The sequence below is a fragment of the Silurus meridionalis genome, chromosome 7 (genome assembly GCF_014805685.1).
Source record: "Silurus meridionalis isolate SWU-2019-XX chromosome 7, ASM1480568v1, whole genome shotgun sequence".
NCBI classification, from domain to species: Eukaryota; Metazoa; Chordata; class Actinopteri; order Siluriformes; family Siluridae; genus Silurus; species Silurus meridionalis.
The window spans coordinates 9,290,550-9,307,280 of NC_060890.1; the positions used below are offsets into that span (position 1 = coordinate 9,290,550).

Consider the following 16,731-nt stretch of genomic DNA (forward strand, 5'->3'; position numbering starts at 1 on the left):
TGTATGTGTGTGTGTGAGTGTGTGTGTGTGTGTGTGTGTGTGTGTGTGTGTGTGTGTGTGCGTGCACTAAAACCCTTCCTGCTTGATTACATAAACATATGATTGCAATTCATTAATCCTCGATTTTGGCCTTAAAGTCTGTAAGATTTTTTTTTACTGATGCCAGGAATGTTACATAAAAGACAGGTGAGATAAGAAAAATGGAACTGGGGGAGTGAGAGTCAGATAGGAGTATGTAATAAAATAAATGTATAATAAAAATGTGGTGGATATGTGGAGAGATGAGCGTCATTGATTAATGTCTGGTCCACTGCAGCCCAATTGTCTCTGTTGAGGCTCTTACGCTTTGAAGAGAAACAAACAAATACAGTTATCAGGAAAAGGCAATGTTAAATGACATTAGCACTGATAATGAGTAGCCAGATTTAAATGCATATATTGTTATATGTTTATAATTCATAATACTCACAATATGAAGTCACACCAGAATAAAAATTAAATATATATTGTTTTTATGAAAGTTTTTATAGTATTATCTCCTGGCAGTTTGTTGGAGATGTTTTATGGTGGACGTTATGTGCAGTGGGTAGCAATAAAGAACATTAAAACACCGTAGGCAACTTTTAGAGATTAATCCAGATTCCAATACATTTCTACTGTAGTTTCTTTGGTTTGATGAGAATGATATAATACACTTTGTATTTGTAACCATTTGGTACAACTGATAGATTGTATTGGAATGTGTAGTGAAATTATCAGTAGCTTTTTGAAAAAAAAAAAAGAACCATTGAAATAGTATAATTTGATCTCCGGTCACATATGGAGGAACAGAGTCAATATGGAATAGACTCATATTCTTGATCTGTTCGGTAGCATAATTACTTCACTCATGGTGCTGATGGAGGTCTGGGCTGGGTGATCAAATGTTTGATTTTTGAAAAATTTGGCTTTAACAATCCTGACATTAAATAACTAACGGGCAAAGATTTCCAAGTGCAAAGATAAGAATGCCTACTTAAAAATGGACAAGCGTAAGGATTTGAGCAAGTTTGTCAAGGGCCAAATTGTGATGGCTAGATGACTTTGTCAGAGCATCTCCAAAACTGCAGCTCTTGTGGGGTGTTCCCCGGCTACAGTGGTCAAGTGGTCCAAGAAGGAAACAGTGATGAACTGATGATAGGGTCATGGGGGGGCCAAGGCTCACTGATGCATGTGGAGTGAAGTGGCGATGGGTCAGGACTGGTTGCAGGTGTTCGTAATGCTATGCCTGTTTGGTGGTCATAAAGTTATGCCTGGTCGGTGTATTAACCAGCACTATGATGATGATGATGATGATGATGATGATAAAGAAGACGGTGTGTTGTTGTGTCACGTTAAGATGTTAATTGTGTAAATGCACATATAAAAAATAAATAAATACCAGTTTTGAATTAAATGTTCAATAATAAAGAGCTTTAAATATTAGAAAAAATATACTTTCGACGCTTAGCACACGTTTAGCACCGTCTCACACATAACACTACATTTCCCAGAACTCCCTACTACGGATATGACGTTTCTCTTCCTGGTTACGTTCCAACTGTCAAAAGAAACAATGAGCGGAATGTGTTTTGGTGATACACGGTAAGTAAACTTTATATTTATTTGCACATTTTTTGAATTTGGAAATAAAAACAGTCCTCTTATGAGCTAATTGTCCAGATAACCAACCCGATTTCTTTCAAAGCGCCCCGAAATGTTATACACTATTTATTTTAAGTTTTCATCTGTTTATCATATTTTATTTATACAACGCAACGTGTATCTACATACGCTCACTCCTACTGGATTACATTTACTATACAAATACACAATCAGCTGTCACTAACAGTGCTTTTTGGTATGGCTTATGTTTTAAGACAATCAAGTCAAGTCAATTTTGTTTCTATAGCGCTTTTCACAATGGACATTGTCCCAAAGCAGATTTACAGAATATAAGAATAAAGGTGAGTGATGTGTATTTATCCCTGATGAGCAGCCTGGAGAGACTGTGGCAAGAAAAAACTCCCTTAGATGTTATGAGGAAGAAACCTTGAGAGGAACCAGACTCATTTGGGGAACCCATCCTCATTTGGTGATATCAAGAGTGTGATTTATAGTCTTTAAAACAATACAGAACACTGGAGAGTGAGAACTAACATGAGCACCGGAATGTAAGATTATGAGTAATGTTCTTTCTACAGTTTTATGCAAGTCATTTGAGGTTATGGAACCAGGAGCTACTGAGCAACTCATAAAATAGCTCAACATTTGAGATCATCAAAAATCCAACACCAGTTTCTCCAGGGAGGTTTCAGTGGTTCAAACTCTACATGAAGTGGAATCCAAACGGTGTTGGTACGTCTCTAGATGGTCGGGATGTTTGCAGACATCTACTTTTTTAAAGGTCCATAATCTTCAGGAGGTGGGACGTGACTGGAGCTGGCGCAACCTAAGGATGCCCCGGGATGGGTAGAGGAAGAGGAATTAGCGTAGCTGGCGTTCATAATATTAACAAGCACAAGTTGATAATGTGCATTTGATCAGATGTACTGAAGCACAAGGTTATGATGTGTGATATGTGTTGTGATTTAGCCTGCACTTAACTGGGAGAGTGTGTCTGAGCCCCGAACACTGTCAGGAAGACTATTCCAAAGTTTAGGAGCTAAACGTGAGAAACTCTACCGCCTTTAGTGGACGTTGCTGTTCTAGGAACTACTAGAAGTCCAGAGTTTTAAGATCTTAAGGAGCATGATGGATTGTAGCATGTTAGAAGACTGGATAGATACATGGGATCTAAACATTTAGGGATTTGTAGGTAAGTAGCAATAGTTTGCAGTCGATAGGAAACTTAACAGGTAGCCAGTGTAGAGATGATAAGATTAGGGAACAAAATCAGAGAACAAAAGTTTGTTTCTAAATAGATATCAAATAAAAATAGACCTAATCATGTTCATGCAGGGGACAAATCTCTTTTTTACTTACCCATTTCACCCTGGATTGGAATCCTGTCTTTCACAGGCCACCATACACACACATTTACTAACCTACATACCAGCAGAATCAAACCAGGAACTGTGGCGAGCCAAAGGTAGAAAGGTACAAAAAACTCCCTGAGAAGAAATCTTGAGAGGAACCAGACACAAAAACAACACCATCAAAACACCAAATTTGACCAAAATTGTGTTCTCTCATGTTATTCAGCAGCACCGTGTTTGGGTGTGAAAGTGAATGAGACATCGGCACAGATACGCTTCCTTGTGTCCAGTGATGGAGGATTTCCGTCGAACCTACCAGCGGCTGTGTAAGGAAGCAGGTGTGGAGCCCCAGGAGTCAGTCCTGACCCAGCTGCAGGAGGTCCGAGCTGCGGCTTCTGGTACCAAACTGGACCTGAGTGGTCAGAGTCTGACAGTGGAGTCCTGCTCCATGCTGGGCAAGTCACTGCAAAACAACACTCTGTTCACTGAGCTCATTCTCAGCGACTGCATGCTTAGTGAAGAAGGTAAGTGGGGACAATGTGACGATGCTGTGAGCGGTGTGTGATCAGTAAAAGATATAATACTTAACAATAAAGTTGGTAATATTAATTACTAGATTAATTTGATCATAGTGCTAGCTGAACTTAAATGTTAAATGTCAAGTGACTAGCATAAGTATTTAACTTCTAGTGAACGTATGTATTGAGCTTGCTTGTTATTTAATGGATATACATTGAAATGTGTATTGCATGAAGCAAATATGAATCCCACAGGATTAGTGGGTGCAAATGGTGTGTTGTTTATACTAAATGCTCCACATCTCTACTGTCAATCACAGGCACCAAGCTTCTTCTGAAAGGGCTGTGTTTCAACACCACAGTAAAACTGCTGGATCTTAAGGTAGGGACAAGATTTGAGCATTTTTGATTTTCAACAACCCTAAAAGCTAAAAGTCACCCAAGAGTAATTTAGAGAAGAAAGCGGTCACGCTGACTGCAATGGACTGACCTGCACAGTGACCCGACCTTTACCCAATGGAGCTGCTCCGGAACGATTTGCATTGCAAGGTATTATGTTATAAAATGTGTTTTTGTGCTGCTAGGGAAACAACTTGAGAGGTGCTGGAGCTGAAGCTTTGGGGAAGTTGTTGATGAGAAACAAGACATTGCAGCGGTGAGTGTGCAGTTCTGTATTTAGCTGAGCATCTTTTCATTCTGTACACTGACTTACTTCAGTCTCTCCATAACTGTGATTCATTTTCTAGAGTTTTTGTCACATTTAAGCTGAAAAACGTTTCAATTTTTCTGCTTGTGTGTGTTTTGTGTACCGTATTTTTCGGACTATAAGCCGCTACTTTTTTCCTACGTTTTGAACCCCGTGGCTTAAACAACGAAGTGGCTAATTTATTAATTTTTCCTGAGTTTTTCCCGGTTTCACAAACTTCAAGCCAAAAAACTGAACCCCATAACATTAGACCAATGAAATTTCCGAACAGAAACGAAAAAAACGCACCTCACCTGTGTTCTGAGCTGCACAGCATCGGGAGAAAAAACTTTTTTTTTTAAACGCACAACAATGCCAAAAGATAAACTCCCGAGAGAAATAGTTGTGAAAGGAAGGAGGAAGACAGTGAACAATGACTTTCTTGGTCGGCTACTGTTTAGATACAAGCCGCTGTAGCGCGTTGAGTCATGGTTAAGGGAGAGCGCGCTAACTCCAGTTGCAACAGAAATCATATAAGCACAGACAGGTTTCCAAAACTCGTGCTTTTTTATTTTTCTTGGCAACAGCGTTAAGGGTTAGTCAAAGAAACTTAGAAATGAGCATCAGAAAATAATAAGGACATAATCCTCGTCTTGAACACATGCAGTAATACCGGAAAAAACAGTGGCATGCTATTCCCAAAATACCGCTATGCTCCTAAAAGGAGCACAACATATTTCACCCGTTACACCGTGTGTAACGTGTCTTTCGTTAAAGCCTGTGTAAAGTACATTAGTGTAGACTAATAGATGGCTTATAGACAGGTGCGGCTTATTTATGTTAAAAATAAAAATATTTGTAAAATTCAGTGGGTGCGGCTTATATATGGGTGCTTTATAGTCCGGAAATTACGGTATTTTCATGACAAATAAATTAAACACATTACTAAATTGAATAAACGATCAGAGTCTGAATTAGTGTATTTCTTTACCTTATAAATAAATAGTATGCTACTACATGTAAATATAATGTTTAAATAAAAAGTAATATTGAGTATAAATGCCTTTACCAAATAGTAAATAATATTTTTTTGTAAATAACAACACATTCATCTAGAGGTGGGAGCTCAGTGATAAAGATGATGAAGAGGCTTCTAAACAGAAGTTCATGAGTTTAAATCCAGCACCAATTTTCCACTGCTTATCTCTTATCTGATCAGTGCTATAAATGAGATAATTGCAGATAGCTCTGGTTAAGGGCGTACGCACCTGCCGTGTTCCTGTGAATGAGGGACAGTGCATCCGGGAAGTATTTACAGCGCTTCACTTTTCCCACATTTTGTTGTTACAGCCTTCCAAAATGGAATATCTTTGCAAAAATGAAAAAAAAAAATAAATAAATAAATAAATAAATAAATAAATAAATAAATGAATAAATAAATTTACATAAGTATCCACAGCCTTTGCCATGACACTCGAAATTGAGCTCAGGAGAATCTTGTTTCCACTGATCTTCCTTGAGATGTTTCTACAACTTGATTGGAGTCCACCTGTGGTAAATTGATGAATTTCCAGGAACATTTTGAGGAATAAATTGAATCGAATTAATTTTGGATTTGGAACAAAAAAATGTGGAAAATTTAGAGCGATGTGAATACTTTCCGGATGCACTGTATTACTGAAGAAACGAAAACATATCATAAATATATGATATGTATTATAATAATATATAATATATGATTTATATGCAACATATATGCATGATATATATATATATATATATATATATATATATATATATATATATATATGTATGTATGTATATTCTGTTGAGGTTCATCATCTCAGTTCATCTCTGATCCACAGGCTTGTATTGGAGTGGAATGCCATAGGGATGTGGGAGGAAGGCTTTTCCGTCTTCTGCGAAGGTCTCGCTTCTAATAGTTCTCTTACACAGCTAGACCTGCGCAACAACCAGATCAACCACCAGGGAGCAGCTGAGATTTCTCTGGCCTTAAAAAGGAACTCCATCCTAAGAGAGCTTGGTGGGTGTTGAGAAGTAAACCAAGTGATCATTTCCCCTCTCTCTCTCTCTCTCTCTCTCTCTCTCTCTCTCTCTCTCTCTCTCTTTCTCTCTCACTCTTAATCTCCACATTAGAAAGTTGTCAGTCCAAGTGTATGGTAGCTCCTAGGGCAGGGGTGGCCAACCCGCCGCTCGCGAGCCGCATGCGGCTCTTTGGCCGGTTTCATGCGGCTCTTACGTTCATATCGAAGTTTGTGTGTGTTTGAGTTTTAATGTGCGTGTTCGCTTTGCTTACGTTCTATACGGTATTTTTAAGACTTAAATGAGCTTGCCCCTACTGGGAAACTTTGCGGTATATCAGACCTTGGCATGAGGCCAATCATAAATTACAGGGATGCACCGAGAATTTTCGGAAATACCAAAATCACCGAAACAACACGGCAGAAACACAACTGTAATGACGCAATAAAAAAGCGCAGCCAGCACACGGTTATCTGGATAAGAGCAACATGTCTGCGGTGTGCGGAGAGCGATTTGCAAAACATGCAATGCTGAAATTTCAAGAGGGGGTGTATCTGCAAAGAGTTTCTCCAAGTCGGGTTTAATTTATCACCTGAAATCCAAACATCCCGATTGCCATTCTAAATATGAGAAGAACGAGACGCAGAAAAGTAAAGTCAATCTGAGCATGCGCACTCCGTCTGTAGAGGACGTTTTTGAAAAGGCAGGAAAGTTTTCCAGTGATGTTGCCGAGGCAAAAGGTATAACACAAAAAATTCTATATTTCATTGACTTTTGAATTGAATTTTCATTTCGGTGCATCCCTAAAATATTATCGTTGGTGTGGCCCTCTGACGCAATTTGGGTTTCTCATGTGGCCCCTTGTAAAAATTAATTGCCCACCCCTGTGGTATATTCATCTCACGCACATGCGCATTTGACGAAAATACTGTATTGAACTCAAGCGAAGTGAACACGCACATAAAAAAACACAAAGTCTGTGTTTTCTACCCTTAAACACGTGAAATCAAAGCATCGATCTGTTCTGACTGAAACCCATGTAAAAGAATTGCTTCGAGAAGCAACAGAATACGAGGCAGATTTGAAGGGAATTGTTCAAGGCAAGGAATGCCAAAAGTCCCACTAAGTAACATGCATAGTAAAAGAAAAACACTATTGTAAATTATTATATATTTTTTGGTGGATTTGGTTAAACAGAGTTTGTGTGTGAGGCAGTGCAGTGTTCATTGTTGAAAATGACTGTCCTGTGGTCTTAGAACTGTAGGAGTCAATTTCTGTCATTATGTTGGTGTGTGACATTTACAATAAATCTGGAGGAAGGGATGGGTGATGTTCATGTGTGCCCATGTGTATGATGTGGCTCTTTGCGGTAACACAGTCAAAAATGTGGCTCTCGGTCTCTGACTGGTTGGCCACCCCTGTCCTAGGGTATTATTCTCATTTCATGTGAAGAGCTCTTATTTTTCTTGAATAAATGAAGTTAACATTTTCTAAATGCACGATGAATTACAGACCTGCGGTGGAATAACATTGGCCTGCTGGGCGGCCGTGCTTTGCTAGAAGCTCTACAGCAGAACCACACTCTCCTGCAGCTCGAGATGGCTGGCAACAACATCCCAAGTGACATCCTCAGAGCCATCGGTCAGATCTCAGCGTTCTTGTAATTGTCATACAGCAAGAAAGTCTACGCAACTAAAGATGTTACCAAATTTTCATTTTCCTTTATGCATTAATAACTGTAGAGAAAATCAGGAATCAATGAAAAGAAAACTGCTTTATTTTGTGTGTATTATTTTTACAATACAGTCCATAAGTATTCGGACAGCACTACACTTTAATTAGATCTTGACTGCTTCATTTTAAATCCACTTTGGTGGTGGACAAAGGCTACGAAGATTGGGGCACTGTCCAAATATATAAAGACCTAACTGTACATTCTCTGCATGATCTTCTTTACACTGTATGCATTTTCTCAACTGCGGCACTGTTTTTAATTTTTTATTTTGTGAATTTTACCCAACATATTCTGATTGGTTCCTGACACCCTGTATACATTGACATGGCACAAAATATTGGTATGAGAGAAAACATATCAGTTACAGTAAGAAATACCAAAGATCAGGATTTATTTTATACCTATATTTGTGAATATTTATACAAATAACATTAACAGCTCAGCGGTTTTAGAATAAACCAATATAGCATGGGGATCTATCAGCTCAGGGTTTCAAAATCGTAAAAAAATAAAGTGCATGCCGTCTCAAATTATATTAATTAATGATAATTTTTTACAGTGTGTTTCTTAGAAGATTCAGACTACATATTTGGAATCTTTTTCTTTTCAGAGCAGTCTATGGCTCACAATGCGGATCGACATTTAACCCTGCGAGAAAGCCACACCAAAACTAAGGTGCTCAGCAAGGAGATCCAGTTCCTCAAAGAGGAGAAGAATCGCCAGGTCAGCGCTGCTGAGAGAAATAACTCTACATTAACGTTTTTAAAATTTTACATTATTAACACTTAATTCTCTCACTTCTGTAAAGGTTCTAAATCTGATGGAGACCATTGATAAACAGAGGAATGAGATGGGGCAGAGCAGCAGGTCAGTTATTACATTAATGATCTCAAATCTTGCTCTCTAGGATAGTGAAAGTCATTTTGCAGTTACAGTGCATTCGGAAAGCATTCACAGAGCTTCACTTTTTCCACAATTTGTTGTTACAGCCTTATTCCAAAATGGAATAAAATGTATTATTTTCCTCAAAATTCTACAAACAATACTCCATTTTGTCAACGTGAAAGAAGTTTTTGTTTTTTTTATTGCAAATTTATCAAAAATAAAAAACAATAATATAAATCACATATACATCAGTATTCACAGCCTTTGCCATGACAACCTTAAATTGAGCTCAGGTGCATCCTGTTTCCACTGATCATCCTTGAGATGTTTCTTTAACTTGATTGGAGTCCACCTGTGGTAAATTCAATTGATTGGACATAATATGGAAAAACACACACCTGTCTCTATAAGGTCCCCCAGTTAACAGTGCATGTCAGAGCACAAACCAAGCCAAGGAATTGTCTGAAGACCGCTGAGACAGGATTGTATTGAGGCACAGATCTGGGGAAGGGTACAGAAATATTTCTGCAGCATTAAAGGTCCCAATGAAGAAATGGAATGGAAGAAGATGGATTAGAACCATCACGACTTTTCCTAAAGTGGGCGCACGGCCAAACTGAGCAATCGTGTAAGAAGGGCCTTAGTCAAGAAGGTGACCAAAAACCCGGTGGTCACTCTGAAAGAGCACCAGCGTTTCACTGTGGAGAGAGGAGAACCTTCCAGAAGAACAACCATCTCTGCAGCATTTCACTAATCAAGTCTGTATGGTAGAGTGCCCAGACGGAAGCCACTCCTAAGTAAAAGGCACAGCCTGCCTGAAGTTTGCCATAATAGCCATAGAATAGCCTTTGTCACATATACATTACAGAACAGTGAAATCCATTTTTTTAGCTTGTTCGGGAGCTGGGGTCAGAGCACAGGGTCAGCTATGATACAGAACACCTGGAGCACAGAGGGTTAAGGGGCCTTGTTTAAGGGTCCAAGAGTGGCAGCTTGGCGATACCGGGGCTTGGAACCCTGACCTTCTGATCAGTATCCCAGCATTTTAACCACTGAGCTGAATGCCAAGTGTCATGTCTGGAAGCAACCAGGCACCGCTTATCATCTGGCCAATACCATCCCTACAGTGAAGCATGGTGGTGGCAGCATCATATTGTGTAGTTGTTTTTCAGTGGCAGGAGCTGGGAGACTAGTCAGGATCGACGGAAAAATTAATGCAGCAATGTACAGAGACATCCTTCATGAAAACCTGCTTCAGAGCACTCTGGACCTCAGACTGGGGCGATGGTTCATCTTCCAACAGGACAACGACAACAAAGTCAAGATAACAAACAAGTGACTACGGAACTCTGTAAATGTCCCTGAGTGGCCCAGCTGAAGCCCATATTCAAACCCGATTGAACATTTCTGGAGAGATCTAAAATGGCTGTGTACTAACCATATTAACCTAATGGAGCTTGAGAGGTTCTGCAAAGAAGAATGGGAGAAACTGCCCAAAAACAGGTGTGCTTCAAGAAGCTTTTAGCATCAAATTTAAAAAAGACTTGAGGCTGTAATTGGTGCCAAAGTATTGAGCAAAGGCTGTGAATATTTTTTGTATTTTGTATTTTTTTTATATATTATTATTTAATAATAATATATTATTATTACTATTATTTAAATATTATTTTCTTATATAATACATTTGCATGATCTCCCTGTGGGTTCCTCAGAGTTCTTCCCAATTCTCATTCACATAATGATCATTAAAACATATGAAGGCAACTTATGTATTTATCTACTGACATTTCAATTATTAAAATTAATAGACATTTGTTGTGTTTGATGCAGAACATCATCAGTACGCTTGGGCCAGCTCAGGAAGCTCTGAATGAACGCAAATCTGCCATGAATTCCCTCACAGCCAAGTAAGCAGGCGTCTCTTTCTCAAGTTTATCCTCTCTTTGTATGCAGGTCAAAAGATTATATTATTTTAGGTTTTTACAAACAAGTTAAATATTTGTGGGTACATAGTTCTTGTCCATTAAACAGCAAATTGTTAATACCTCAATATCAGATCCTGCTGATGTTCTGCTATTTATTGACTTTTGGTTATGCAGGTTACAAATGACTGAAGCTGCTCTGGCTCTATCTGAACAGAAGGTCAGCAATATGGGAGATCTGCTTACAAAAACAAAAGTGGAAAGGACTGAACTCTTGGACAGGCAATCCAGAGAGATGAAGAAACAACAGGAGGTGTAACTTTTTTTCTTTTTTATTGTGCCATAGTTTGTCAAAATGAAAGCACTGTCTTTTAAACAACTGTACCATCGTAACATAGAGTAACAGAGTGAATTAGCTGTTGTAAAGGTTTCCAAATTACCTCACTGAGCTAAATGGGTGATTTTTTTTGCATGTCATTTAATGGGTTGATCGGAAGTCTGTACAGTGATTTTGATAATGAGGCAGAAAATGAATTTGATTGACCAGATATTCTTTATCACTCTAGTAATTATTTGCTAGAATGCATTAAAATAAACGTGACCTCATCGAACTTCATCTCCCTGTATGATGTTGAGTGGCAGAACAATTGACCTGTATATAAAACAACCTAAACAATTTCAGTTTTATCCATTAGTCAGTTTTGCATTGCAAATATCACTTTTAAACTTTTCAATGCTTGTAAATGACATGTATAAATTGGGTATTACACCGTAAGGTGTGTATTACATGTTTATTGTGCACTAAGCTTCATGTCGGGTGGCTTTTCACCTTCATGGCATACGTTAAAATCGTGTAACTAATTAATGATTATGTAACTAGATAAATCAATGAAGTTTAGAGGGACAGTGCATGTAGGACGTTTTGGAGATAAGGTGAGAGAGGCGAGATTGAGATGGTTTGGACATGTGCAGAGGAGGGACATGGGGTATATCGGTAGGAGAATGCTGAGGATGGAGCCACCAGGAAAAAAGGAAAAGTGGAAGGTTAAAAAGGAGGTTCATGGATGTGGTGAGGGAAGACACGCAGATATTTGGTTTGATAGAGGCAGATGTAGAGTAGTATGGAGACGGATGATCCGCTGTGGAGACCCCTAATGTGAGCAGCGGAAAGAAGCAGTAGAAGGTTATAGTTTAAATATGTTAACATTTCTAAAGTAACAATGCTTCAATGCTCCTTGGTAACATGACAAGCTCCAAACAGACTAATGATACAGATCATAACTGACAACCCAGACTAATAATAGTTAGTTAAACTTGTACTCATTCCACAGCAGATAAACATTTAAATTCTAAGAAACCTGGTGTGGTATGAGGAGGAATAAACCACTTTGTGAAGTTCTTTTTGGGAAATGTTTTCTTTTAAATTATCAGCATTGACTTTCTTATTAATGCTGATGTTTTGATTTTTAGGACAGTGCTCACCGAGAAGGGAAGCTTTTGAGGGAAGTAAACAGTCTAACTGAGAAGAATCTTCAGCTAAAGAACAAGGTACAGAGCAGGGCTGCATGATATATTGAAATATTACAAATACACATATTTCAAGGGCTCAGTATAACTGAATGAATTAACACTTTAAAAAAGTCAAGAAAAGTAAACGTTATAGGGAAACTCAAATGTCAAAGATATGATCACATTTTTCTTGAAAATCATCCAGCCCTAATGTAGAGGGTGTGTTAATATTCATATCCTTTGTGTACAGCTAAATGAAGCTGAGCAGCGATGCAAAGGTCAACAGGATCAAATCTTTGAGCTGAAGCAGGAGCTGACCAACTCCACTGCAGAGCTGAAATTACGGCTGTCCCAAGCTGAACGTAGCGTCTTTACACACATAAGCACTCACACGCATTGTAGCCCAGGCATTGCGACCTGTATTACAGTTAATTTTTTCCTATGCCCATTAGAACGCTTGGACACTGAGAAGAGAAGATCCAGACAAGCTTTTGAAGACATGGACAGTTTGCGTCAGAAAGAGGTGGAGTTTTATGTGCCGAAACCTCACATTTCACACAAGCGTGTTCTTAATATACAGACACATAAGTGTTCTCCATATATCATACATGAGAGTGTGTGTTCTTTTGTAGGTAGATCATGTCAATAAGCACCTGGAGGAGAGTGAGAGAGCTCTACAAGACCGTATTCTCAAACTCGAGGGCCAGCGGATCCAGCTAGAGGAGGTACGATCGGCTCCGATTTGAAACCAAATCCATAACATTCTTGCAAAGTTTTGTTCACATTCCTTATATTTATTCATTTTTTTTACTATTTTGAATAATCCCTGCCCATAATTACTAAGCTCCACCAACAGAATCTTAAGGGGCCTGTTTATTTTCTATAAAATGGTTGACAGGAGATGTGTCCAAACACAAACACGCGTTACAGACCAGAAGGTGGTTTTACAAGCAGCTTAAACCCATTACTTACATGTTTATGTAAAATCAGGTTCTACAGATCTTACAAAAGGTTCTATATATCATACAGAATTAAAAATTCTACTGCAAAAAAAAAAATACTGCTGCTCTAATAGAATGAACAGATTTCCAGTTGTTTAGGAGTAATAATGTGTTTCAGCAGCACTCTTTCTGTTTTGTCTGAATTTAATATAATGTCTCTCCCCTACTTTTGGCTCTTTGAATTGCAGAAGTCATTGCAGAAGTCTATTCACAAATGAATAAAGAAAGTGCAACAGTGCAACAGTTTTTTCAGGCTCAGGTTCAGGCTCCTCAATACACAGAACTGAAAGGAAACTCTCACACACACACACACACACACACACACACACACTCATTCAATGTGTGTTACTGAACTGTATAACCTGGACTTAACACTTAACACACTCATTACTCATTCCACCATCATTTATTTATTCCACCATCATTTATTTATTATTATTTATACTTTACTGTATTACACTGTTTACATGCTGTCTTTTGCACCTTTGACTCTATTATACTGTTTACATGCTGTTTTTTGCACCTTGATCACTCAATGCACTTTATGTAGCTTGTTGTTGTTTAGTGTAGCACCAGGGTTCCGGAGGAACGCTGTCTCGTTTTTACGGTGTATAGTAGAAATGACAATAAAAGCCTCTTGACTTGACTTGATCTGACTGATTGAAAGCCTTTTTTACTGCACAGGAGCTTAGCCGAATGAAGGCTGTTATAGTGACGGAGAGGGCTCAGGCAGAAGAGGAGCTTGGGAAAGTGCGGGCACAGGTGCGCCTGGAAGAGGTATGGATCTTGGTATGGACGTACACTTGAGACACATGGATCACTTAGGGATGACTTAAATGTTTCTTCAAAACAGTTGTAAAAAATAAAAATAAAAATTACCTGGATTTAATACTTGTATACATCTGAAAGTGTATATTGTAATTAAAGGATCTTATAAATATTCTTCTGCAATGATCTGATGTTCCTCTGTGTATATGCAGCAGCAGCATTTGAACAGCATGGAGGAGAAGCTGCGAAGCGTACGTCAGTCACGTGACGAGGCTCAGAGCCACTGCACACAGCAGAAGCAGACCATCAGTGAGCTACACAGCCGAGTAGCCCAGCAGAGCATAGAGATGGACACCCTGCGGCGCAGGATCGACGAACTGCAGCAGGTGCGGTGTTGTGGTCCACTGAGTAGTAGCAATGCATAATACATAATATAGTCACAATGTCAAATCTCTGTGCTGCATCAAAAAAGTATTACATTAAAATAAAGCAGGCAGTGTTTACTTATTATACTAACTAGCAAAAGCTAATTGTATTTCACTAATTACCATAATTCACTTTGCAGTTATTGTATAAGGCTGCATAGTTATTAGCTGCATTATTATCTTCCTTTTTTATTACTTGTGATTCTGTAAAATCATACTCCTCCACAGGAGCTTGCAGGGAAAGAGCAGGAGAAGGTGGCGGAGGTGACACGGGTTAAGGTGGAGCTGCAGGAGCAAATCGGCCACTTGCAAGCTGAAAGAACGGCACAGAGCAGCTTAAAGGAGAAAGTCGCTGCTTTGGAGAGAGAGATTAAAGGTAAAGGTCATAGCTTAAAATTGACTTTAGTCTTTCATAAAAATGCACAACAGACGCTTTTACCTACATTTAATTTGACTACTGTTTCTGGAAAAATATTGTGTTGGTTAATGTTGGTTAAGAGAGAAAAGAATGTTTAATTGATTTCAAAATCTGTCTATGTTACACATTAATGTTCCATCTGTTATTTAGGCTTGAAACAATAATTATCAACTTATCATATGAAACATAGGCATGAGCTTGATTCAGTTTTTGCATATGATTAAATGTTTCCTATTTAGAATTTTAGTTTTTATATATTGCTTTGGTTGTGTGGTTTATTTTTGTTTTATTTGTTTAGGACGTCATATATTTTTTACATTTAAATTTCAATATTAAAATTAGCCATTTTTGGGATATTCATAAAATATATACCTCTTTGAACGAGCGCACTTGAATTATGCCATTATATCATTATATTATTATCAGCAACATGAAATAATATCGTTTATCGCAATCATGTCTAGGACAATATATCATCCAAACCTAAAATTTGATACCCAATTATTTCCCGAATAAATACATTGAAATCATAGTTTTATTTGCCACTGACATGTTTAAACATGTAAATACTAAAAGAAATCTGAAAAGTTTTGATAAATTGTATGAAGTTTAAATAGAATAAGCCTATTAGCCAATCAACCCACACAAAGCAAGTTGTGAAATCTGGCAGCCACACCAAATGATGTGGACAGGCATGAACACTTGTATGTCCTTTTGACTGAAAGTTTTTTGGGGTTTTTTTGGAACAGCACTCAGCACTTCTCACCGAGAGGCTCTTCTAGACAAAGAAAGCGAGATCTCATCTCTGCAGGAGCGCATGCGGATGCGGGAAGCAGAGATCCAGCGTATACGTGAGGACGAGGCACAGAGAGCCAGTTTTCTTCAGAACGCCATCCTCACTTATGTTCAAGGTTCCACTCTTGGACACTACAGCCCAAAAAAATGACCCATCACTCAATCCATAATTAAAATTACTTCTTCAGTTCCATGTGACTTCAGTCAGTGGGGCCATTTGGAATGAAAAGTGGTCCATACATACAGCACAATGTACTTGGATGTTGAATCGTTTTAAACAAATATCTGAGGGGTGTCTTCAGTTAAAGCAGATTAAAGATTGCAACCCAAGTCTGGGTGCTTCAATACAATTCCTCAAATTTGTAGTATTGTTTCAACAAAAATGCTGATCTGACTTTTTATATTCTTATTTTGTGAATATAAATTGTATTGTGTGTTTTTATTCAACATTTTTATTATTATTTTTTAAACACAGGCCTCCTGTTTTCTCAGGAATAGCTCATTTTAGTACCCAGCTCACATTTTTATATTTTTGTATGTTTGATTAAATTTTTTCTATGCTGTATGAACTGGTTTTATACAATAAAATCTGTGTTAAATCTATATTTTCTTGACACAGTCATTGTGTTACAAAATACCTTTATTGGTAACAACCTTCCCTTTCAAATAAGACCTAAATAATTTTGTTAATATTGAAAATATTAAAACAATATTTTCCACATAATTTTCTACATTTTGCACAATATATTATTTAACATTAATAACAACATTTGGCATGTAGTTTATATTTAAAACCGGTAATATAGAACATGCCACGCAATAGTTTCCTTCAGTACAGAACACACACACACTCCTCTATTTTACCAACAAATATTCATAGCTCAGTTTTTTATTTAATTGACCATAAATTAAGTTAACTGGGCATATGGGTTTTGTGTGTCTGTGTAGGTTTACTTTATGCATGATGCATACATAGTATGTCCTTACTGTCAATATCTGGTATGGTTCTATTTGAGGAACCGTCTCTCTTC

The 16,731-nt window shown here is 38.0% G+C and overlaps 1 protein-coding gene across 1 annotated transcript; it reads left to right on the plus strand.

The window, feature by feature from the left end:
* The first annotated feature begins 1,544 nt into the window (after positions 1–1,544).
* lrrc45 (leucine rich repeat containing 45) lies at positions 1,545–16,303 on the plus strand. Its single transcript, XM_046854852.1, has 19 exons — positions 1,545–1,623; positions 3,223–3,520; positions 3,835–3,896; positions 4,099–4,169; positions 6,065–6,243; positions 7,755–7,883; positions 8,588–8,700; positions 8,786–8,848; positions 9,776–9,783; positions 10,704–10,769; positions 10,962–11,097; positions 12,255–12,332; positions 12,544–12,655; positions 12,746–12,816; positions 12,926–13,018; positions 13,979–14,071; positions 14,275–14,448; positions 14,716–14,863; positions 15,655–16,303. Exons 2-19 carry the CDS (start codon positions 3,250–3,252, stop codon positions 15,849–15,851), a joined length of 2,064 nt encoding a protein of 687 aa, XP_046710808.1. The 5' UTR covers positions 1,545–1,623; positions 3,223–3,249; the 3' UTR covers positions 15,852–16,303.
* Positions 16,304–16,731: the final 428 nt, after the last annotated feature.